Source organism: Erythrolamprus reginae, chromosome 4 (genome assembly GCF_031021105.1).
Source record: "Erythrolamprus reginae isolate rEryReg1 chromosome 4, rEryReg1.hap1, whole genome shotgun sequence".
Classification (NCBI taxonomy): Eukaryota; Metazoa; Chordata; class Lepidosauria; order Squamata; family Dipsadidae; genus Erythrolamprus; species Erythrolamprus reginae.
Genome location: NC_091953.1, coordinates 28886150 through 28910313, shown reverse-complemented (window position 1 = coordinate 28910313; position 24164 = coordinate 28886150). Strand labels below are relative to the sequence as shown.

The following is a 24164-nucleotide window of genomic DNA, read 5'->3' as shown; positions in this document are numbered from 1 at the left end:
AAGTTTACATACCCTGGCAGAATTTATGATTTTCTGAACATTTTTCAGAGAATATGAATAATAACACAAAAAACTTTCTTTCACTCATGGTTAATGTTTGGCTGAAGCCATTTATTGTCAATCAACTTTTGCAATTATAACAACAGAAACTACCCAAATGACCCTGATCAAAAGTTTACATACCCCAGTTCTTAATATGGTGTGTTGCCCCCTTTAACATAAATGAAAGCTTGAAGTCTTTTGTGGTACGTGTGGATAAGGCTCTTTATCTTCTCAGATGGCAAAGCTGCCCCTTCTACCTGGCAAAAAGCCTCCAGGTCCTGTTAATTCTTGGGCTGACTTGCATGAAGGGCACATTTGAGATCTCTCCAGAGTGGCTCAATTATATTGAGGTCAGGAGACTGAGATGGCCACTCCAGAACCCTCACTTTATTCTGCTGTAGCCTTGGACTTGTGTTTTGGATCATTGGCACCGGACCAGAATATCTCCGGGACTGCCTTCTGCCGCACGAATCCCAGCGACCAGTTAGGTCCCACAGAGTTGGCCTTCTCCGGGTCCCGTCAACTAAACAATGTCGTTTGGGGGGACCCAGGGGAAGAGCCTTCTCTGTGGTGCCCCGACCCTTTGGAACCAACTCCCCCCAGATATCAGAGTTGCCCCCACCCTCCTAGCCTTTCGTAAGCTCCTTAAAACCCACCTCTGTCGTCAGGCATGGGGGAATTGACACTTTCTCTCCCCCTAGGCTTATAAAATTTATGCATGGTATGCTAGTATGTATGATTGGTTTCTAAATTGGGGTTTTTAAATTAACTTAAATATTAGATTTGTTTACATTGTATTATTATTGCTGTGAGCTTCCCCGAGTCTGCGGAGAGGGGCGGCATACAAATCTGATTAATAAATAATAAATAAATAAATATGTTGGAATGGCCAAGTATGTTATGTGCACAGTTTGCAGGCTGATGAATGAGAATTGTCCTACAGTATATTATTATAACGTGCCATAAATTCTGATCAAATGTCCTATGCCTTTGTAGCTCACACATCCCCAAAACAACAGTGATCCACCTCTGTGTTTCATAGTAGGAATGGTGTACTTTTCATCATAGGCCTTGTTGACTCCTCTCCAAATGTAGTGTGTATGGTTGTGGCCAAAAAGCTCAGTTTTGGTCTGATCACTTTTGTGCCAGAAGGTTTGAGGCTTATCTCTGTGTTGTTTGGTGTATTGTAAGTGGAATACTTTGTGGCATTTGGGTAGTAATGGCTTTCTTCTGGCAATTCGACCACGCAGCCCATCTTTCGTCAAGTGTCTCCTTATTGTGAATCTTGAAACTGCCACACCACATGTTTTCAGAGTGTCCTGTATTTCATCTGAAGTTATTTGTGGGTTTTGCTTTGCATACCGAATAATTTTCCTGGCGGTGGTCGCTGAAAGGTTAGTTGGTCAACCTAACCATGGCTTGGTTTCAAGAGAACCCCTTATTTTATTTTATTTTATTTTATTATTTTATTTTATTTTTTTATTTATTTTATTTTATTTTTTTATTTTTTTATTTACTTACTTACTTACTTACTTACTTACTTACTTACTTACTTACTTACTTACTTACTTACTTACTTACTTACTTACTTACTTACTTACTTACTTACTTACTTATTGGATTTGTATGCCGCCCCTCTCCGGAGACTCGGGGCGGCTAACAGCAATAATAAAAGAGTGTACAATAATAATCCAATACTAAAAAGGATTAAAACCCATTAATATAAAAACCAAACATACATACAGACATACCATGCATAAAATTGTAAAGGCCTAGGGGGAAAGAATATCTCAATTCCCCCATGCCTGGCGGCAGAGGTGGGTTTTAAGTAGCTTACAAAAGGCAAGGAGGGTGGGGGCAATTCTAATTTCTGGGGAGAGTTGGTTCCAGAGGGTCGGGGCCGCCACAGAGAAGGCTCTTCCCCTGGGTCCCGCCAAGCGGCATTGTTTAGTTGACAGGACCCGGAGAAGACCAACTCTGTGGGACCTAACTGGTCGCTGGGATTCGTGCAGCAGAAGGCGGTCCCTGAGATAATCTGGTCCAGTGCCATGAAGGGCTTTATAGGTCATAACCGACATTTTGAATTGTGACCGGAAACTGATTGGCAACCAGTGCAGACTTCTTGATTAGAGTTTGAACACTGATGATGGGCATTCTCAACTCCTTGGATATCTTTTTATATCCCTTTCCTCTTTTATACATTTCAACTACTTTTTCCCGCAGATCCTTTGACAATTCTTTGTTTTCCCCATGACTCAGAATCCAGACACATCAGTGCAGCACTGAATGAAGGATGCAAGGGTTTGTTAGGAGGCTAGAAATTCATTGGCCTTTTATATACACACATACTGATTACATGCAAACAGATCACAGGTGAGGATGGTTACTTTTAATAGCCATTTACACCTCTTTGTGTCAACCTCTGTGCATGTTATCAGGCCAAAAGCACCAGGGTATGTAAACTTTTGATTAGGGTCATTTGGGTAGTTTCTGTTGTCATTATGATTGAAAAAGAGTAAACACAGTTGATTGATAATAAATGGCTTCAGCCAAACACTAACCAGGAGTGAAAAAAAGTTTTCATGTTATCATTCATATTCTCTGAAAATGGCCAGGAAACCATAACTTATGAGCATAACTGTATGTCTATTTTTAAAAACATTAAGCCCAATAGAAGGGAATGTATCTAGCTCAGGTGTCCTTGGTGCCTTTTAAAAAAAATAATCCAACTTACTTATTTCCATATATCCAGAAATACTATGGATATATAAAATGCCAAATGCTTAATATAATCAGAAGCTAAAATGTTCAGGTTCATTTAAATTTTTTTTTGCTGATTTACTGTTATCTTTAAAATCCTAGCACATGGAGAATTACCAAAAAATGTTGATTTATTTTGAAATATATTTTTAAAGAAAATGACTTAGAGTACTGCAAGCACTCTCCAAGGTAGATATCTGAAATTGTACTTACTATAAGAGATCTTTGCCATTTAACATACAAGAGAAAATTGCCATGGAGAGAGAGAGAGAGAGAGAGAGAGAGAAGGAGGAGGAGGAGAACGAGGAGGAGGAGGAGGAGAAGAAGAAGAAGAAGAAGAAGAAGAAGAAGAAGAAGAAGAAGAAGAAGAAGAAGAAGAAAAGACCCTATTACAGAATCTAAAATTGAAAACTAATTCTTAAATTCCAGAATTTAAGAATTGGATTCAAATTATTTTAAAAACAATTTAATTTAGATGCTATATAAAAAATAGATACTACCTTATTCTTCATTTTTTAGTTACATAAGGAAATTTAGTACCATAATGGTTGGACTGATAAAGACATATGACCTTATAAGTTGCAATTATCAATAAAAATCTCCTGAGTGGCATGTTTGGATAATTTGACCCATATTATACATATCTTTAATTTCATCATATCGTAAGCCATGAGAGTGCTGTCATAATACAGACTGGAAAATAAGATGGTGACTGCTTGTGATTTGGTGCCACTATATTGTAAATATATATATACTGTATATACATATATATACATATATATACATATATATACATACATATACATACATATACATACATATACATACATATACATACATATACATATATACATACATACATACATACATACATATATATATATATATATATATTCCATTTTTTCATATATTCCATATATTCCATATATATTCCATTTTACAACAGCACGAAGCTTGGAACTTCAGCCTGATGATGGTGAATGTGATTTCACCGAAACGTCGCATAGACATGCAAAATATTACACAGGGCAAAACCCGAACTCAGAACAATCTACACACACACACACACACACACACACATATATATACGTATATAAATTTTAAAAATAATAAGCTGCAAAAAATATTTTAATAATAATTGCCCTGAAATATTCTTTGCAAAGAGCAGTCGTAACCAGGTTATTTCCCTAAATAAAACAAATAGCTACTGCTCAGGAGAAAAGGACATCAAGGACACTTGCAAGGAAAGAATTGGATCAATATTAAAGTGATTTTCATTTCATGCTTCCCCAACTCCAGTAAGCTGACAATATACTCTGATTATGTGAACTGTCTGTGAGTAACATAGAAAAGGTTATTAGAGGAGGAGGTGGAAATGGAATGCACTTTTTATATTGACAGTTTTGCTAATAGAGTGTACTGGCTTTCAAAGCCATGCAGTATTTTCACTATTTAATTTTTCACAACATTTTCTTCCTTCATTTAAATACAAGTTTAAAATGTAACATTAACATAAATCTGGTTTATTCTGAAAGGCAAAAAAACCTTATTAAATGTTTATACTGAGAGAGTTATTTCCCAAATTAAACTCCAAATATGTTATTGGATGTGTAATATAGCCAATTATAATGTAATTTCAAATTAGGCTATCAGAACATAATACAACAAACAAAATTCATTGGAAAATAATGATAAAATGTATTTTAAGGAAAATGTTAACTGTAAGTAAACTCAGATTATTTTAAACCTAAGGGAGGAAGGTATTTTTACACCCTCCCACCTCATTTTTTCCCAGTTGCCACTTTTTGGTACTTGGTGGCTCCAATACAATACAAAACCCAAACTCAAACAAACTTAAAAACAAAAACAAATACCAGGAAAGCTTTTAAGAGAAGCAGGTTTACATGCCTTTGTCATTTTCATTGCTTCCTCTAAGATTTATCTTTATTAGATTGAAAAATAGACCACAGAGCCTTTTGAAGGCAAAAGGTAAAAAAAGGTAAAAATGGTAAAAAAAGAGAGAATCTTTTAGAATAAATATGGGTAAATATGGTAAGGCCCAGCAACCCACTGCCTTCTACTTTCATCCTTAGAGCATTTTTTTCACTCCAATCCTAGTTAAAGGAAATGATTTACTTCATTAAATGATTTACTTTTGCCAGACCCATCCTAGACTACTGGAACCCATACCACATCTGTCTGGAGCCCATGCCACATCTCAGACATCAAAACCCTTGAAAATGTCCAAAGATATTTCACCAGAAGAGCCCTTCACTCCTCCACTCGAAACAGAATATCCTACGAAAATAGACTAACAATCCTGGGCCTAGAAAGCCTAGAACTACGGCACCTAAAACACAATTTGAGTATTGCCCACAAGATCATATGCTGCAACGTCCTACCGGTCAATGACTACTTCAGCTTCAACCGCAACAACACAAGAGCACGCAACAAATTCAAACTTAATACGAACCGCTCCAAGCTTGACTGTAAAAAATATGATTTCAACAATCAAGTTAATCGAAGCGTGGAACTCATTGCCGGACTCAATTGTGTCAACCCCTAACCCCCAACATTTCTCCCTTAGACTCTCCACGATCCTAAGAGGCCAGTAAGGGGCATACATAAGTGCACTGGTGTGCCTTTCGTCCCCTGTCCAATTGTCTTTCCTTTCTCTCACTTATCATCTATATTTTCTTTCTTTCATATATCCTCTCCTCTAAGTTCACTTTACCCTTATACAGTATATATTACTACATGTCTATTTTTCTTCCTATGTATTTGTGTATTGGACAAATGAATAAATAAATAAATAAATTAGTTTACAAACAGATGTGAAGGTGAATATCCAGAGTCAGAATCTGGGTTGGGGTATTGAGTAACCAAATATCTAAACATCACCTCAATTCAGCCGTTCCATCTAATTCCTCTATCCCAATGCACAAAATACCTCCAAAAGCATGTAATTGTAAAGAAAAAGCAACACTGGGAATTTTCTTTCCAAAGGTTTGAGTTTTAAAGAAATTTGTGAGTCCGGATTTGCATGCTTTGGGATTTGTATGGACTTCATACTAAGCTTGGTCAAGCAATCACTCAGTCAGTTATATAAACAGTTCTCTACATGGTTCAGGGTGATTTTGTAAACTGCCTGTGGCAGTAACAAAAACCATATAATTAACAAAGCTACTATAGAACTTGTAATATGAAATGTAGTATAATGAAAAGAGAATTGAACGTGGAATGCCACTTAAACTTAAAAAAAGTTAAATTTAAACTTAAAAAAAGTTATATACAAAGTATGTTATACAGACAACTGAAACTTCAAATAGTTGCATGAAAATGAATCAACCTAATACTGTTTAGTTCTCAGGCTCTCAAATTATCTGAAACATTTTCACTACATTTTAATGTTTTACCTCTTCAGCTAATCTCTGCCAATCCTCCGTTGAGCAAATATAAAATCCATAGAGAGAACTGTTATTTCCAAAAACTCCTGTATTCCTTGATCAGTTAGCGTCATATTACTATTATATACCATGTGTTCACTATCAATACTGATTTAAGTCTGGATTAGTTAGAGAGTGCTCTTTTATTCATCAAGGTCATGGCTTGATGGCTATGCAAGCTTAGATAAATCAGGCATTAAGTAGATGCATCTCCGCAGAACCTAGAAATTCTCTCATCTGCAGACCTCAGCATATCTTGTTATTTATTGCCAAAGAATTGACTGATTAATTTTGTCATCTTTGCTCTGTGGTTTTTTTTGCTCAGCTGAGTCTGCCTGCCCTCGTCTGCAATGCCTGATCAGACCTATTTAAGCTGACGCCTTTGATCAGAGATCCAGATGAGCTTGGTGACTTAGGCTCTGACTAAACATTACTTGGCTGTGATATTTAATCACAATGATAACTGTCAGTCTATTCTATAGAGAAACCTAAAGCAGAATTTATGCTACTATCTTCGAAATAATTTAAAAAAAAAACGCACTCATCCATTTAATTAATTTTTTTACTTTTGTTCTTTCTACTATGAAGTTATTTGTGGACAGCAAATTACCTCCTGTAACTTGCAACTTTACATAACAAAAACTAATGGCTTTCTCTACAGTACTTCTTATGTGCGATTCTAGTAATGAAAAAGAGATATAAAATGATCAAAATAAAACTGATGAAAAATCCCTAATGAAAGTTAAGCCCCCATGGAAAAAAAAATGCTGTGCCTCCAGCTCTTTATTAATCACATTCCAGCACCAGAGGTTGAAAACACATCAAACCACACCAAATCCTTTTTACATGACAACCTTATAAATTATTCAACTCATTAGTATTACCAGGAGGTATAAAAATAACATCAGTGTTAAGGATGTTTTCTTATACAGTCGGGTCAAGTAAAAGTTTTAATATTAAAATCCATAAGTACGAGCCTCCAAACTACACCCCCCCCCTCCCTCCAATCAAGGTAAAAATTCTCTGGATTTAATCTCAGTGAAAGCTGTTTTAAATTCTTTCTGGAAGACTGTTCTTAATTTTGATACTGAAAGCTTTAGAGAGAGAAAAAAGGACTTTAAAATTGCAAAAGATAACATCTTTCCACTGTGATTTGTAATATAAACAGTAATGACACTATCTACGTTTCTCCACATACATGGTATCATGGAAAGTAAATGTATGAGGAAAAATACTAATTGACAATCTCAATGAAATTCTCATGATTAAGCTAGATCATAGTCTTTTTTAAAAAAAAAAACCCTTCCTTTTAAGCACAATAACAAACAGTTTCGCTTAGGGTTTTTGGCACTTTGTGAATATACTTTTCTGTATATTTACATAAATAAAGAGCAATAAGGGATCTTGCCCTCTGTTAGTTTCAGACAACAAATAAGCAAGACTGACTGTTGTAACCTAGACACAGCATATGACAGCAATTTGTATTAAGAGGGCCCTTTTTAATTGTCATAGCATGATGGGTCAGACTTGGCTATTCATACAAGGCGGCATATACATATGTATGTACACTCACACCAGAAAAGACACAGAGTTTAGTTCACTGGAGGAGGGAGGTTAAAATCTCTCCCATGTAGCAATCTTTATTAAAGTCATTGCTAAGGGTCAAGGGTAAGAGGAGCTAAGAACAGCAGGAAGTACCTATCTTGTCTGTACCAATAATGTACTGTACCAATAATTAATCAGGAATTACTTTTTTAAAAATGTCCTAGGTTTTTTTCCCCCTATGGCATCTATTCCCTCTTATTCTTAAAAATAAATTAGAAAATAACCATGACATGAAATAAAATAAAATAGCGGTTGTATCTTTGGATGACCTGTAACATAATTTTACTTTCAGATCTCTTGGTTGAAGACATATCAAGATTAGTGAGAAATACAGCTTTGCAAGTCAAATCGTTCATTCATATTCTGATATCATCAAAAATTCCTGAATGAAAGAATGGAAAGTTGCTGCTAGTCAACGATGTATTATTGAAGCACACAGAGCAATCTGACCTAATTACATGGCTTTCTAGAGAAGCAGTATCATAAAATCTAAGAATATGCTATATAAAACCCTGAAAATATATTACTAATCTAAACAAGTCTGAAGCAGCACTTATACTGTTTCAATTATATTTTCAAAAAAGAGTTGAAACAAAGAGGTCTGAAAACAGCATGAACCATACTACAGAGGTTGGAGAAAGGCTTTGAATGTAGCAGCTTCCAAGAATTATAATTGCGCAATCCTACATCCTACTCAAATATGAGTTCCATGAAATTCAATCAGACATACCTCAGTAGGAATTATTTTCATTAAAAGCAAAATAAAAATTATTGATAAGGATTAAACTGTGGCACATAAAAAAGGGTTTCTATTATTAGGCATATAGTTTCCAAATAATTTCTTCATTCTTTTTCATATTTTTGATCTATTATAGAGCTTTTTCTCTTTTCTGCAGTTTTCAACTTTTAGTTATTTTTTATAAAATGAAATCATATTAATCGGAGATCAGGAGAGTGTATATAAAGTTACTAATTTACTAAACTTACATAATTCAACCAAACTACAGAGGTTAATACTGTGGAATAAATTTCTGGAGTAGTTTACATTCTCAATAAATTCAATGAGATTATAAACTCTTTAATTTAAACTTGGCTTATTACACCTCCGATAGGTAATTTGCTATTTGCAAATTTATGACCTCACTCTAACAATGAAAGTTTTTATATATGCATATAATTCTCCATACACACTGCCAGCTTTAAGCAGCGCATTAAGTCTCTTTCTTTAACCGAAATATAAGAAATACTTTTAAAAGAAGAGTACTTTTCACAAAGGTTATCTTATTCTGAATTTTTAGCTTCCAAGAATGGGCTTGTCTCTGTATTCTCTAAAATAAAAGAGACTTGTAACACTGAGAAATGTGAAAGTCCTTTTATGGTAACCTTGTCAGAAAAAAAAAGCCTACCTCTTTCTTTGGATTTAAAGAACTGTATTTTTTCTAAAACTAACAGGATTATTACTGTATTTACAGTTTTTTTGTTTATGTGTATACATTATTATAATGTGCCCAGTCCTGTTAGTATTTAAATATAATAGAAATAGGGCAAGCTTGAAAACTACTATTAACAATACAAGAGCGCACAACAGATTCTAGCTTAATATTAACCGCGACAAACTTGACTAAAAAATATGACTTTAGCAATCGAGTTGTCGAAGCGTGGAACTCACTACCGGACTCAGTAGTATCATTCCCTAACCCCCAACACTTTACCCTTAGACTATCTACGGTTGACCTCACCAGCGTACATAAGTGCACCAGAGTGCCTACCGTCCCCTGTCCTATAGTCTCTCCTATATCTTCTCTTCTATCTTTTCTATCTCTTCTATCCATCATGTATCTATTATATCTCTTTTATCTCTTATATTTTCTGCTATTCTCTCTAGTTATATTTTACTCCTATATTTCTCTTCTATACTCTCTTTGATGCATTTTACTCGTATATATCCTCTATAACCTTCATTGTGTATTATTGTGTATTGGACAAAACAAATAAATACATAAAAAATAAATATTGAAATGCATTTAGTTATGCAAACTAAATCCTAAATGTAAAAATATATAATAAAAATGGACAGATTTCATTCAAACAGAGTCTAATAACAATTCTAATTGCATTTAGGACAGTAGGAATGTTACAACGATACTAACCATATTCTCCAGCAGCTTTGAGCAATGCATCAGAATGGGTGGAGCCAAAAGCATTGCGAACAAACCGTCTCCGCCGGCGAAGATCATCTTCCCAGTAATCTAAGCGCCAAAAATCATGCAGCTGGCTAAGGAATAAAAATAAATAAAGGAAAGTAATCAGCATCTATATGTAAATTCTGTACCATTGATTAGGAAAAAAACGCCCTATAAAATATATGTGTTTGTTTCAATGATTACAAACAAACTACAACAAATATATGAATTCTTAAAATAAGAATATTCAATAACTTCTTTACTTTCATTTAAATATTCACGGATTCTGCCTTTCCGTCTCAGAATATTTTGCCTACTAAAAAAAAGCCATTAATCAGAAGAAGCCCATTAACCAATGCAATATCAAATTACAAGTATTAATGACACAGCTTGCTTTTTTTTTAGTGTTTTAAAAAAGAACTGTAAATCATAGAGTGGACTTAAGAGCAAATATTTTTCACTTTAATTACTACAATCCTTTAGAAGAGTAAACTTCAAAGTATAAAACACTGGCCACTTAAAATCTGTGGAGTTATGATTAAAATAATGCACTGAAATATTCATTGAACTAATTCCCTATTGCCCCAAGCAACCTGAGAAAATTGCAATTTTATTCATTATTAATAACACAGAATTAGAGCTGCAAAAATCCACCATGTGGTAATTGTATAGGTAAATTATTATTCCAACACCAACAGAGTCCTTGGATGATTTTATAGCTTCCAGCTAAAACAAGCCATTAACAACCATAGCCATGTTCATGTTACATTGCCTGTTTTACATTCAGAATCTATATTAAACTTCCACATAATGACTCAGAAACTATTGTTAATCTGTATCCTAAATTAAAATGCAAATATGTGCTTTCATTGGACAGAAAATTAACTTTTCTTTAGTATACATGAGACTTTCAAGAACCTCAAGATTAACAATTCAGCACTAAAGCAAAATGCAAACAGTTATTGTTTCGGATAATAGCATTCATTATGATATTGATGGATGATGAAGCCATGATTGGGTGACCATATAAAATCTTTAAATAAATAAATACTATTATTTCAATGTGATGGGGTATTTTTCTCAGTAACTACTAGAAAACATTATAATTAATTTGCTGAGATAAATAAAACAAGTTTATTTACATAATTGTACAGAGTAATTGGTAATTAGGGAATGGAAGAGTGCTTATCCCTCTCTTATACAATGACCTTTTACTCAATGGCTTATATTTTTATAATTAGGCTGCAGAAAATGTTTGACCACATCCTGTGAGTTTTGTATGAAGAAACTGGGGCCACAAAGTTAAATACAACTTCCAACTGTTGGTTCCTTCATATTATACCCTGCCCCCCAATGACTATGAAGTGAGAAAGAGTGGAACATCTGCTTCCATATGAACCTGACTATCATTTAAGTTGACCTACTGCAACTCTTTTGAATATCCCACTGCTTTAGGGATATGCTTAATAATACCACACAATAGAATCTTCTAATTACTGGTACTCTCTATGTGGAACTTGCAAGATGTGTGTTGTTGCTTTTGTTGTTATATTATCATTATCATCATTATTATTATTATTTGCAAGATTGTCTTGAAAACAAATCTGAACAAATGCATTTCATAGCCTGCAGCAAAATTGTTGAAATTTTGCACAATCTTTTTATTTATTTATCCCTGTCTTTCTTTTTTAAAATTATGTTCAGAATAACTAACAAACTATATTTATTCATGTTACATTGACTGTTTTACATTCAGAATCTATATTAAACTGTACACTTTATTATGTTTACTTGAAATATAGACTAGTCTGCTTATTGAAATTCCAATTTTGCTTCCAGGATAGCCACTGCTTGCATGATTCTGATCTTTGTATATCGAGACATATCCCAGCATGTGATTAACTTTTCTAAGGACTTCAGTCCTCAGAGAGGGCGGCATACAAATCTAATAAATAATAATAATAATAATAATAATAACAACTATTATTATTATTATTATTATTATATTATTATTATATTATTATTATTATGTCAGTACAACACAGCAAACGAGATCACTATGCTGGATTTCGTATTTCATAACCAGTCGGGCGCTTCCCAAGCACCTAGGACCTGCGTGATGTAGCGGCGAATTATGTTTGCCGATCCCAGTAAAGCGGCCCTTTTGCAATTGAGAGATGGAGATTTTGTCAATTCCGATGGTTTTTCAAATGTCCGCTGAGATCCTTTGGTACTGCGCCCAGCGTGCCAAGTACCACTGGGACCACTTTCACTGGCTTATGCCAGAGTCGTTGCAGCTCGATTTTTAGATCTTCATATTTCACTAATTTCTCTAGCTGCTTCTCCTCAATTCTGCTATCTCCTGGGATTGCGATGTCGATGATCCATACTTTTATTTTCTCCACGATCACAATGTCTGGTGTGTTATTCATCAGAATTATTATTATTATTATTATTATTACTACTACTATTATTACCACTACTACTACTACTACTACTACTACTACTACTACTATAGTAAGTGCTAGTCTATGTCATGTTTTTAACAGAATAACAGAGAATTGGAAGGCATCTTGGTGGCCTTTTACTCCAACCCTCTGCTCAAGGAAGAAGACCCTATGCCATTCCAGACAAGTGGCTGTCTAGTCTCTTCTTAAAAGCCTCCAGTGATGGAGTTATCCTTGACTTTTAGACTATTTGTTCCATTATTGTTCATGGTTGATCCAAAAGGACAGAAAATAAGTTTCAATGCAATATCTTCGTTGCCAGTTTTAAGGCCGGTTATTGTAAATCTTGCTATTAGTTTGGTCTTCATGTTTAAATTTTTTTCACTGTGCTCCTTGATTTTTTTCACTATAGCATGTCAGCTAACAAGGTAGTTATCATCACTATAGCACAGTTTATTGATGTTTCTTTCTCCAGTTTTAAAACAATCTTCTTCCAGTCCAGCTTCCTCAATATATATTCATAGCCCATAACTAAGTTAAAATAAATTAAACTTATTGGATGGCCATATAAAAACTAAATTGTAAAATACAATAAACTTTGTCTCTTTTGCCAACTGAGAATCTTCAGTAAACCCACTTGAGAGATATATTGAAAGTCTTTTCTTGTTTGATTTTATGTTCAGCATCTTTAGAATGTTGTAATATTGATTCTTGTGTTTTTCGTCATCATCTCTCTCTCTCTCTCTCTCTCTCTCTCTCTCACTCTCTCTCTCTCTCTCTCTCTCTCTCGTTCATTTTAGGTACTTATACTTGGTTTTTTGGGAAAGCTTTTTTCACTTGGAAACAAGTTTGAACATTTCTGCACACATTGAAATGAAAATTGAAATGAAAAAAATTAATGCTTACTGGTTTATTTTGCTGAAATTTTTTCCAATTTATGGATAGTTTTGCTTGCAAAATGCACTTCCAAGAATATATATTTTATGGAGCATTTTGACCAGCTTCAAGGGCAAGTTAAAATTCTGGCTGAAGTTAAAATTTAGGTTGAACAATTTTGATAGTGAGAATTTAGTATAAAGTTTCATGGCTAGAGAATTGCAGGTTATTGCACGTTCATCCCCCCCCCCCCCCAATTATCCTTGAAAATAAACTGGGTATCATGTATACAGCTGCTTATATGAGTGGACTGCATTTACAGGATCTGTCAGTATTAGGGTGGGGGATAAAGATTTCATTGGCATTTAAAATAAACACAACGTTTATATTAAATATAATGCACGCAAAAAACAAGACGATGCCAATTCCGGAACATAAACCCAGATCACACTCAGATACTGCATGATTGACATGGCAGACGAAACAGAGTAATTCCCTGGTACACTGTATTCCCCTTCTGTCCAACATGATTATTCACTGTACTGTATTTCTAAAAGTGATAATTAATGTAAATTGATACTCAGCATGTTGGAAGTGGTACACTGACTTACCTAAGACAAGAGAGATAGCCAATAAAACATATATATTTCCAGGTATGAAAACAATGATGTGAATAAATAAAATTTTGTGGATGTTTTTAATGCTTATAAGATGCTTACAAAGTCACTTGTGTGAGAATGGCCCTGGGTTGGGCCGAGGGGCAAAAAAGGAGCTGTGATGTTCCTTCAATACACCAGGGTGATTCAACACAAAAATATGTAACCCTTCCCTGGTGCAGAGCTGAAGGGATTGGATACTGTAGCCTAGAGGATAATTCTCTGCCTTACAAGGCAAAGGTTGCAGGTTCAAGTCCCAGTGAGGGTATGGCTAGCTATCCAACATCTTCTTAAAAACTTCCAGTGTTGGAACATTCACAACTTCTGGAGGCAAGCCATTCCACTGATCAATTGTTCCAACTCTCAGGAATTTTCTCCTTAGTTCTAAATTGCTTCTCTCCTTGGTTAGTTTCCACACATTGCTTCTTGACCTACCCTGAGGTACTTTTTTTGGGGACCTATTTTTCTTCTTCTTCATTGGTACTGTACTAGACTGGGCTTTTATACTCTCACTTTCCAAAATTTCCCAAACTTCTTGAGTTGTTTTCCCCATGAACATTCTCATCCATGGAATCCTTCCCAAGGTCTCCCTAAATTTATTGAATTTAGCTCACTGAATGTGTGTTTTTGTTTTATTTTTATAGTTTTATGTATGATATGCACTGAAGATGGCATTTAATTTCATTATACAAAGTGCAATGACAATAAAGTAAACTAAAAAAGAACAGGAAACTTTCTGTTGTTGCAGAAATTTTAGAGGTATTAATGTGGAAGTGAGAAAATGTGGAAGTCCCATTTGAGGAAATTCTAGTTCACTTGTTGTGAGCCGCCCCGAGTCTTCGGAGAGGGGCGGCATACAAATCCAAATAATAATAATAATAATAATAATAGTTCAGTCATTTTTCCGTTGTACAATTATTAGCATTATATCAAATTGCAAAAAGTAATGTCTCTTTCTTCTAATGAAATATTAGACGTAGTAGCTTATAAAGGAAATATTTCTTTAAGTGCAATAGAAACAACTGTTTCAGCTGTATAAACCTGAGAACAGGCAAATCCTACATGTTTCCAAAGAAGGTGCAAAAAACTTTATAGCTGACATTTATGCAATAAATGTCACACTAGGGATAAGGCTGCACTTAACTTCCATTAGTTAGCAGTTGTCTTATGCTCTGAAGCATGAGGGCTTAATATTCCTTTAGAAACCTACCCAGTCTTATCAGCTAATACCATGATTACAATTATTTGATTATCATTCTTTTTGTTTTGATAATAAATAAAGCACCACAACAGCTTAATTTTGTTCTATGAAAGTCTTTAAATTGGATTCCTAAATTTTATTAATAAAAGTCTAATGAATGCCGAAAGATCATAATTTTATGAGTAAGTCTACATGCTTAAGAAAAACTGGCTTCTCTCTCATTGGTCCTGATAGACCTGTTTTAATTATATATTAAGGTATTAGCTATTATCATACAAACATAGAATAAGAAGAGGTACTTTGGCCATTGAGTCTAAGTGAAGGTATTAAAATAGAGATAGTTTTCACTTACTGACTACAAATAGGACCAGCAACACTGTTGATTAGCAATGCTAATCATAAAGTGAAATATAACATGAGAGCACCAACTTATACATTTTAAGTTCTGACTCCGGCCATTAAGCAAATCTCCTAGTCATTCAATATGAAGTCATGTGACCATAATTTATGACTTCCTGCCAGCTCTCCATTGGTTTTGCTTGTTGGAAACAGTCTATGAAGATCACAAATAATGATTTATTTATTTATTTATTTATTAGATCTTCATGTACCTTATGATTCTTGATGAATTTATCTTTTCTTTTATGTACACTGAGAGCATATGCACCAAGACAAATTCCTTGTATGTCCATCACACTTGGCCAATAAAATTCTATTCTATTCTATTCCATTCCATTCTATGATAATGTGATTATAGAACACAGTGACCATGGTAAATATGGCTGCTAGGTGCCTTATTTTGTAATCATGTGACCACAGATGGCAACATTGTAAAGGTTGAAATTTGAGGACTGGTCATAAATCTCTTTTCAGGGACTTCGTAAATTCAATGTAGAATAAGTGATCAGAAAGCTAGGCCTACTTGTAAAACATTCCAGAAAACTGATTATCTGCCCCAGCTTGAATTATCTAACAACAGAAAGCACACTTTGGTTTGTTGAACTATTCTTTCTTTTAGAAAGTTTCTAACATTCAGTCAGAATTTGTCTCCCAAAGTTTAAATCTATTATTATATGTCCTATACTCAAGAACAAGATGAACAAATTTTAACATTTTTCTATGTGATATCCTTTATGTATTGGATGGATGCTATCATTCTGCCACCTGTCTTGTCCTACAAACTGGAGGTAGCCATTTAGGAAAGGGCAGCTCTCAAACAATCCCAAACTTGCTTGAATACTGTGTTCAGTTCTGGAGACCTTACCTACAAAAAGATATTGACAAAATTGAACGGGTCCAAAGACGGGCTACAAGAATGGTGGAAAGTCTTAAGCATAAAATGTATCAGGAAAGACTTAATGAACTCAATCTGTATAGTCTGGAGGACAGAAGGAAAAGGGGGGACATGATTGAAACATTTAAATATGTTAAAGGGTTAAATAAGGTTCAGGAGGAAAGTGTTTTTAATAGGAAAGTGAACAGAAGAACAAGGGGACACAATCTGAAGTTAGTTGGGGGAAAGATCAAAAGCAACGTGAGAAAATATTATTTCACTGAAAGAGTAGTAGATCCTTGGAACAAACTTCCAGCAGACGTGGTTTGTAAATCCACAGTAACTGAATTTAAACATGCCTGGGATAAACATATATCCATCCTAAGATAAAACACAGGAAATAGTCTAAGAGCAGACTAGATGGACTATGAGGTCTTTTTCTGCCATCAGTCTTCTATGTTTCTATGTTTCTATGGTCACTTTCTGAACTAATAGAAACATAGAAACATAGAAGACTGACGGCAGAAAAAGACCCCATGGTCCATCTAGTCTGCCCTTTTACTATTTCCTGTATTTTATCTTACAATGGATATATGTTTATCCCAGGCATGTTTAAATTCGGTTACTGTGGATTTACCAACCACGTCTGCTGGAAGTTTGTTCCAAGGATCTACTACTCTTTCAGTAAAATAATACTTTCTCATGTTGCCTTTGATCTTTCCCCCAACTAACTTCAGATTGTGTCCCCTTGTTCTTGTGTTCACTTTCCTGTTAAAAACACTTCCCTCCTGAACCCTATTTAACCCTTTAACATATTTAAATGTTTCGATCATGTCCCCCCTTTTCCTTCTGTCTTCCAGACTATACAGATTGAGTTCATTAAGTCTTTCCTGATACGTTTTATACTTCAGACCTTCCACCATTCTTGTAGCCCGTCTTTGGACCCGTTCAATTTTGTCAATATCTTTTTGTAGGTGAGGTCTCCAGAACTGAACACAGTACTCCAAATGTGGTCTCACCAGCGCTCTATATAAGGGGATCACAATCTCCCTCTTCCTGCTTGTTATACCTCTAGCTATGCAGCCAAGCATCCTACTTGCCTTTCCTACTGCCCGACCACACTGCTCACCCATTTTGAGACTGTCAGAAATCACTACCCCTAAATCCTTCTCTTCTGAAGTTTTTGCTAACACAGAACTGCCAATGCAATACTCAGATTTAGGATACCTTTTCCCCAACTTGCCCTTGAAGCTGGTCAAAATGCTCCATAAAATATATATTCTTGGAAGTGCATTTTGCAAGCAAAACTATCCATAAATTGGAAAAAATTTCAGCAAAATAAACCAGTAATTCTCCTTCTTCTTCCTTTGTAAAGCTATTCTGTTTCCAAACAGTAATGGCAGTCATGATTTCTCTTCCCCAATCAGCAATAGTGATGAATTGATATGTCTTTCCTTCCTTGCTCATAACGTTACCAAAAAAAATCTCTGAGAAGAATCTGGTCAGGTTATAAAAATAAATAAATCTCTGTCTCTACTTTTCCAATATGTTGCATTCTCTGACAATTCTAGCTCATTTGTTCCATTGTTGTTGTGAGCCGCCCCAAGTCTTCGGAGAGGGGCAGGGTACAAGCCTAATAAATTGTTATTATTATTAAATTATTTTCTTGTTTCTCCTCACTTTTACAATATTCAGATTATCCTCTTTTCACTTCTTTCCTTTTCTCTTCCCTTCAGTTCCAATTACCCACCTTAATGTCTTGTATCTCATTTTCCTTCCTTGCATTCTCAGCTTCTTCAAACATATCTTCCAACTTCCCACTCTCTTCCCCATTCCTCTCATTCCCTTCTCCCATTTCTGAAGTTTCTACTTCTCTCTCTCCTGGCACTAAAAAACTACCTAGGTTTCAAAGTTACCTCAAAAACCAATGAGCCTTGAGGGTCTTCTTAATCTTATTTACTCCACTTTCCCCCAAACAAAATTAGATTGCACTCAAAAGTACTTTATTCTATACCTGGCACCTCAGGCTGGAGGGAAAAGAAATCAACATACATTATTGTAACGCCAACAATCTTTCTTGTTAAATGTTGTTGCAACCATAGTTATTTATAAAAACCTTCGTAAACGTCTGCTATGCTGATACATGATAATCATCTTAAATTACTAAGAATGATTATATTCCTTGAGCAGTGGTGAAATCCACATTTTTTTTACTATCAATTCTGTGGGGTGGCTTGGTGGGCGTGGTGTAGCTTGGTGGGCATGACAGGGACGGATACTGCAAAATTTCCATTCTCACCCTACTCCGGAGAAAGGATACTGCAACCGCTCCAAATTTGACTCTAAAAAAATATGACTTCAGTAACCGAGTTGTCGAAGCATGGAACTCATTACCGGACTCCATAGTGTCATCCCCAAACCCCCAACAATTTACCCTTAGATTATCTATGGTTGACCTATCCAGATTCCTAAGAGGTCAGTAAGGGGCGAGTACAAGTGCACTAGAATGCCTTCCGTCCCTGTCCTATTGCTCTCCTATATCTCCTATACCTTTCTTCTATTCCTATATCTCTTGTTCTATTATTTCATTGATATGTTCTATTACTATACCTTCTTTTCTATTATTTCTTAGATATATTTTACTATGAGTATCTCCTCTATAACCTTCATAGTGTATTTTACTATGTGTATATAGATATATGCCCACTAAAACCCTCATTGTGTATTGGACAAAATAAATAAATAAATAAAATAAATAAATAAATAAACTTCATCCTTCCCATTCCACTCCAGGAGAGGAATACTGCAAAATGTCCATTCCCACCCCACTCTGGGGCCAGCCAGAGGTGGTGTTTGCTGGTTCTCCAAACTACTCAAAATTTCTGCTCCAGGTTCTCCAGAACCTGTCAGAACCTGCTGGATTTCTCTCCTGCTCTGGACACTAAATGGAGAATCAAAACCACTGTAAATCCATTGATTTCAGAAGCAATTAGACCATGAAATTAAACATTTTCCATCTTTCTATTAGAAAGATATTTCACCAGAAGAGCCCTTCACTCCTCCACTCGAAACAGAATATCCTACGAAAATAGACTTACAATCCTAGGCCTAGAAAGCCTAGAACTACGGCGTCTAAAACATGATCTGAGTATTGCCCACAAGATCATATGCTGCAATGTCCTACCAGTCAATGACTACTTCAGCTTCAACCGCAACAACACAAGAGCACGCAACAAATTCAAACTCAATACGAACCGCGCCAAACTTGACTGTAAAAAATATGATTTCAACAATCGAGTTATCGAAGCGTGGAACTCATTACCGGACTCAATTGTGTCAACCCCTAACCCCCAACACTTCCCCCTCAGACTCTCCACGATTGGCCTCTCCAGATTCCTAAGAGACCAGTAAGGGGCGTACATAAGTGCACTGGTGTGCCTTTCGTCCCCTGTCCAATTGTCTTTCCTTTCTTTCACCTATCTTATATATTCTCTTCCTGTTATATTTCCTCTCCTCTAAGCCCACTTTCACCCTTTTTATATTATCACATGTCTATTTTCTTCCTATGTACTTGTGTATTGGACAAATGAATAAATGAATGAATGAATGAATGAATGAATGAATGAATAAATAAATAAATAAATAACACTAAACAATTCCAATCTTCCTATTTTGTAAAATGAATGTAACAGAAAATAGTAGATAATGAAACTTTAAAATCTTGAAATGGTGAATCACATTGAAGTAAATAAACAAATTAGGGATTGCACTACTAAAGTTATATATGTAAAAAAGGGTTCCTGCCTAACACAATTTAAACATAAAACTATGTAGAATTAGTGTAATTAATTGTGTAATAGAAAAAAACTATAATTAGAATTTTCTATGTTAAGTAACAAAGTTCATAGTCAGTGCCACTGTAAGATGATCATTTTAACAATTTATTCTCTAAGGAAATGTAACTACTGGAAGCTGTTAAAATTACCTTAAATGTTAACATTAAGGAAATTTAAAGAGGCAACGCTGCTGAAACTGCCACTGTTCAAAAGATGAACATTGAACTTTGCCATAAGGGGGGAGAAAAAACCTTGAGCACAGATAAATCTTCTTCTGTGGAAGGAAAACATCAGAAAAGAAAATATTGCTAACAGATGTATATGGAAATGATTGAACTTAAAATGTTTCTTCTTGGTGAAGAGAGTCAGAATTAATATTGGATACAACTGTCGGTTGTGATGAATATGAAATAAAAACACACCAAAATCATCCACAATTTTGTCGTGACCACAAATTTCAGAAGTTAACTACTAAGAAAAGGTCAGCCTACAATAAAATGAAAAAAGAAAAAAAGAGAGAGGACAATGTAAGAACTGAAACCCATATCTTAAAATACCATTTTAGTATTTTAAATTTCTTTATAATTTGCAGTAATGTGTACTTGGCATTTCTACACAACTTAGGCAAATTGTTGAAAGGGAACAAACTTTCTTACTTTTACATTTTTCCAATTATGAGTTCAAATGTCATAAGACTATATAAAATTTGTATATTATCAAATAATTTTATATATAATTTCAATTAATACCTAAATGTTCTTATACATTTGGCCTGCCATTATCTCTACTGCAATTTCCCCCAATGCATATGAGTGAGGAATTTAGAAATGGTTTGCCATTGCTTACCCTACATAACATGGGATTAGGAACGGCTTTATTTCCATCATCTCTACCTATCCTATTAGGAGCACGGAGGCCAGAAAAGTAATCAAGCCTGGTGATAGTTTTGAAGTTGTGTTTGATTCATTGAGACCCCATGGACAACGTTCCTCAAAGCCTTCCTGCTCTCTACCATACTCTGGAGTCCACTTAAGCTCACACCTACTGCTTCAGTGACTCCATCCAGCCCCGTCATTCTCTGTCGTCCCCTTCTTTTTTTGCCCTCAATCTTTCCCAGAATTAGGCTCTTCTTTCATTTGGTGGCCAAAAGTATTTCAGTTTCATCTTCAGGATCTGGCCTTCTAAAGAGCAGTCAGGGTTGATCTCCTCTAGGACTAACCGGTTTGATCACCTTGCAGTTCAAGGGACTTGCAATAGTCTTCTCAAGCATCTTAGTTCAAAGGCCTCAATTCTTTGGCACTCAGTCTTTCTTGACTATATTCTTGACTATAGGCACTTTTGTTGGCAGGGTGATGTCTCTGCTTTTTAATATGCTGTCTAGACTTGTCATAACTTTCCTCCCCAAGTGTGTCTTTTAATTTCTTGGCCGCAGTCCCCATCTGTGGTGATCTTGGAGCCCAGGAAAATAAAATCTATCACTGCCTCCATTTTTTCTCCATCTACTTGTCAGGAATTGAGAGGGCTGGTTGCCATGATCTTGGTTTTCTTAATGTTGAGCTTCAAGCCAACTTTGGCATTCTCCTTCTTCACCTGCATCAAGAAGTTCTTTAGTTCCTCTTCATTTTCTGCCATTAGTTTGGTATCATCTGCATATCTCAGATTATTGATACTTCTCCTGGCAATCTTAATTCTAACTTTTGATTCATCTAGCCCTGCTTTTCTTATGATGTGCTCTGCATATAAGTTAAATAGGCTGGGCAACAGCCTTGCCGGACTCCTTTCCCAACTGGTGAATAGCATTAATGGTCTAAGTTGGTTTAGTCAGATTTGCTTTCTTCTTTTTTTTATCCTCCTTATTCCTTTTGTGTACTATACATTTCTGCATTTTGTGGATCTAGAAAGGCAACTATTTGGGTAATTACATAAAGACATGTAACAACAAAGAAAAAACAGGATGGGTATTACTCTTGAGAAAAAGAAAAAACAGGATGGGTATTATTTTTAAATAAAACTGGGCATTTGCCTTGAGCACATGTAAAACAAAAACAAACAGTTCTTTTCTGGTTGATCACTAATCTTGATGGGTTCTTCCTGAACTGTGGATGATTTCACTCTACAATTAGAATTTGTGGATAGGGTATCTAACTCTTTCTTTCCTCCCTCAGTCAGCTGTTCCTCCCAAGGAAATTTAAAATAAAAAAACGTTTACTTAATGTTTAAGTAGATAATACAAATATATCTGAAAACAAAAATGAACCTATATTGATATTCTATACATTGCTGTATAACAATTCTAATACTATAGTTAATGGCTTATCAGTATCTCAGTAATGGACCCATATTTGTTCAGCAGTATGGTATCATGGACCATGAATAATGACTTTTTAAATGAAATACGGTTAAAAACATATCGGCCACGCAGTCTTAGGACAACTGTAAAGAGTGTAGATTAATATTAATTTTATTGATTAGTCTTTTAAAAGTATTAAAATGCAGATTTGCTATATATGGGACTAGTCAGAAATGGTGAATATCCCCTTAAGATTGTGCTCAATTCTTGGTGGCTTTGCAGACATGTCTATATACGGAAAGGGGCGGCATACAAATCTAATAAACAAACAAACAAACAAACAAACAAATAAATAATCTTCTTGGCAGAAAAATGGTTGAGTTTATCACTGCCTTTCAGGAGTTTTAAAAAAGCTTTCCAGTGTAGTTTAAGATTTGACATTTCCTAAAGATCTCCCACTCAACTATTATCCAAGCCTGACCCTGCTTAGATTTTGAACCCAGTCAAGGTTCACAGCTTGTAAAAAGTAAGAATAAAACAGTTGTTTCTGCACTAATTATATTTGGCCAAGCTGGTTTGTGTTTTTTTGAATTTACTTTTTTTTACCACACAGTATAAGAGTTTAATTTGCCTTAAATTAAATCCACTTGATATAATTTTAAACAGTTGTAACTTGTACTCTTTTTTTCTTTCTTTCTTTCTTTCTTTCTCTTTCTTTCTTTCTTTCTTTCTTTCTTTCTTTCTTTCTTTCTTTCTTTCACCAAAAGTGTTACAAATCCCACCAACTAGTCAAACTAGTTAAATCCACTTGATATAATTTTAAACAGTTGTAACTTGTTCTTTCTTTCTTTCTTTCTTTCTTTCTTTCTTTCCTTCCTTCTTTCTCTCTCTCTCTCTTTCTCTCCCCCCCTCTCCCCTCCCTCTCTCCCTCTCCCCACCCCTCTTTTTCCTTCCAGTGAATTCAGGGCTGCATTTTCTGAGAGCTCAATCAGACATTAGTTCATTGCTTGCTGCCTTCTTGACCACAGCTGGCCTCTTGCTGTTCACAGCTGAAAAGTGAAATCAATGCCTGCCCTAACAAAAGGCAGATGAAAGTCATTCTGATCATGTATAGTCATTTCCCGTAATTTTATCAGCCTACAGTTATTTACATGATCTCTGGAAATGATTGGTTGTTCCTCTAAATGTAATATTAGTTTTTATATTCTAAAAAACTTATAAAGTTCAGCAGTGTATGTGCTGCCAAAGTAAAAGTTTTCTAATCTTTCACTTTGTTATAAAGTAATATCAACATTCTAACTAAACTACAAGGTTGTGAATTCGTTACATATACTGTATTTTGCTTCAAGTCATAAGCTACTAGTTATTATCTATTTAATTTTCTTACTGTATATAACTTAAAGGGGAGACACTTAATACGCTAGTCCTTACAATATATTCATTGACCTCAGCTACTAAACTCCTATTTGAGGAAGTTGTGTTAGTGAACCTATGTCCTTAGCTAGTGGTTTATGTTGCAGTTTAATACTCTGAAGGTTTGTTGGAAAAT

General features: G+C 35.0%; 1 protein-coding gene across 5 annotated transcripts in view; it reads right to left on the bottom strand.

Moving 5' to 3' along the window:
• Positions 1 to 24164, bottom strand: part of NBEA (neurobeachin) — a 428967-nt gene that overhangs the window by 212416 nt on the left and 192387 nt on the right. For all 5 annotated transcript variants that reach the window (XM_070749903.1, XM_070749906.1, XM_070749905.1 and 2 more), the window contains one exon: positions 10004 to 10128. In XM_070749903.1, the coding sequence (XP_070606004.1) occupies positions 10004 to 10128 (125 nt within the window). The remainder of the gene's footprint in view (positions 1 to 10003; positions 10129 to 24164) is intronic.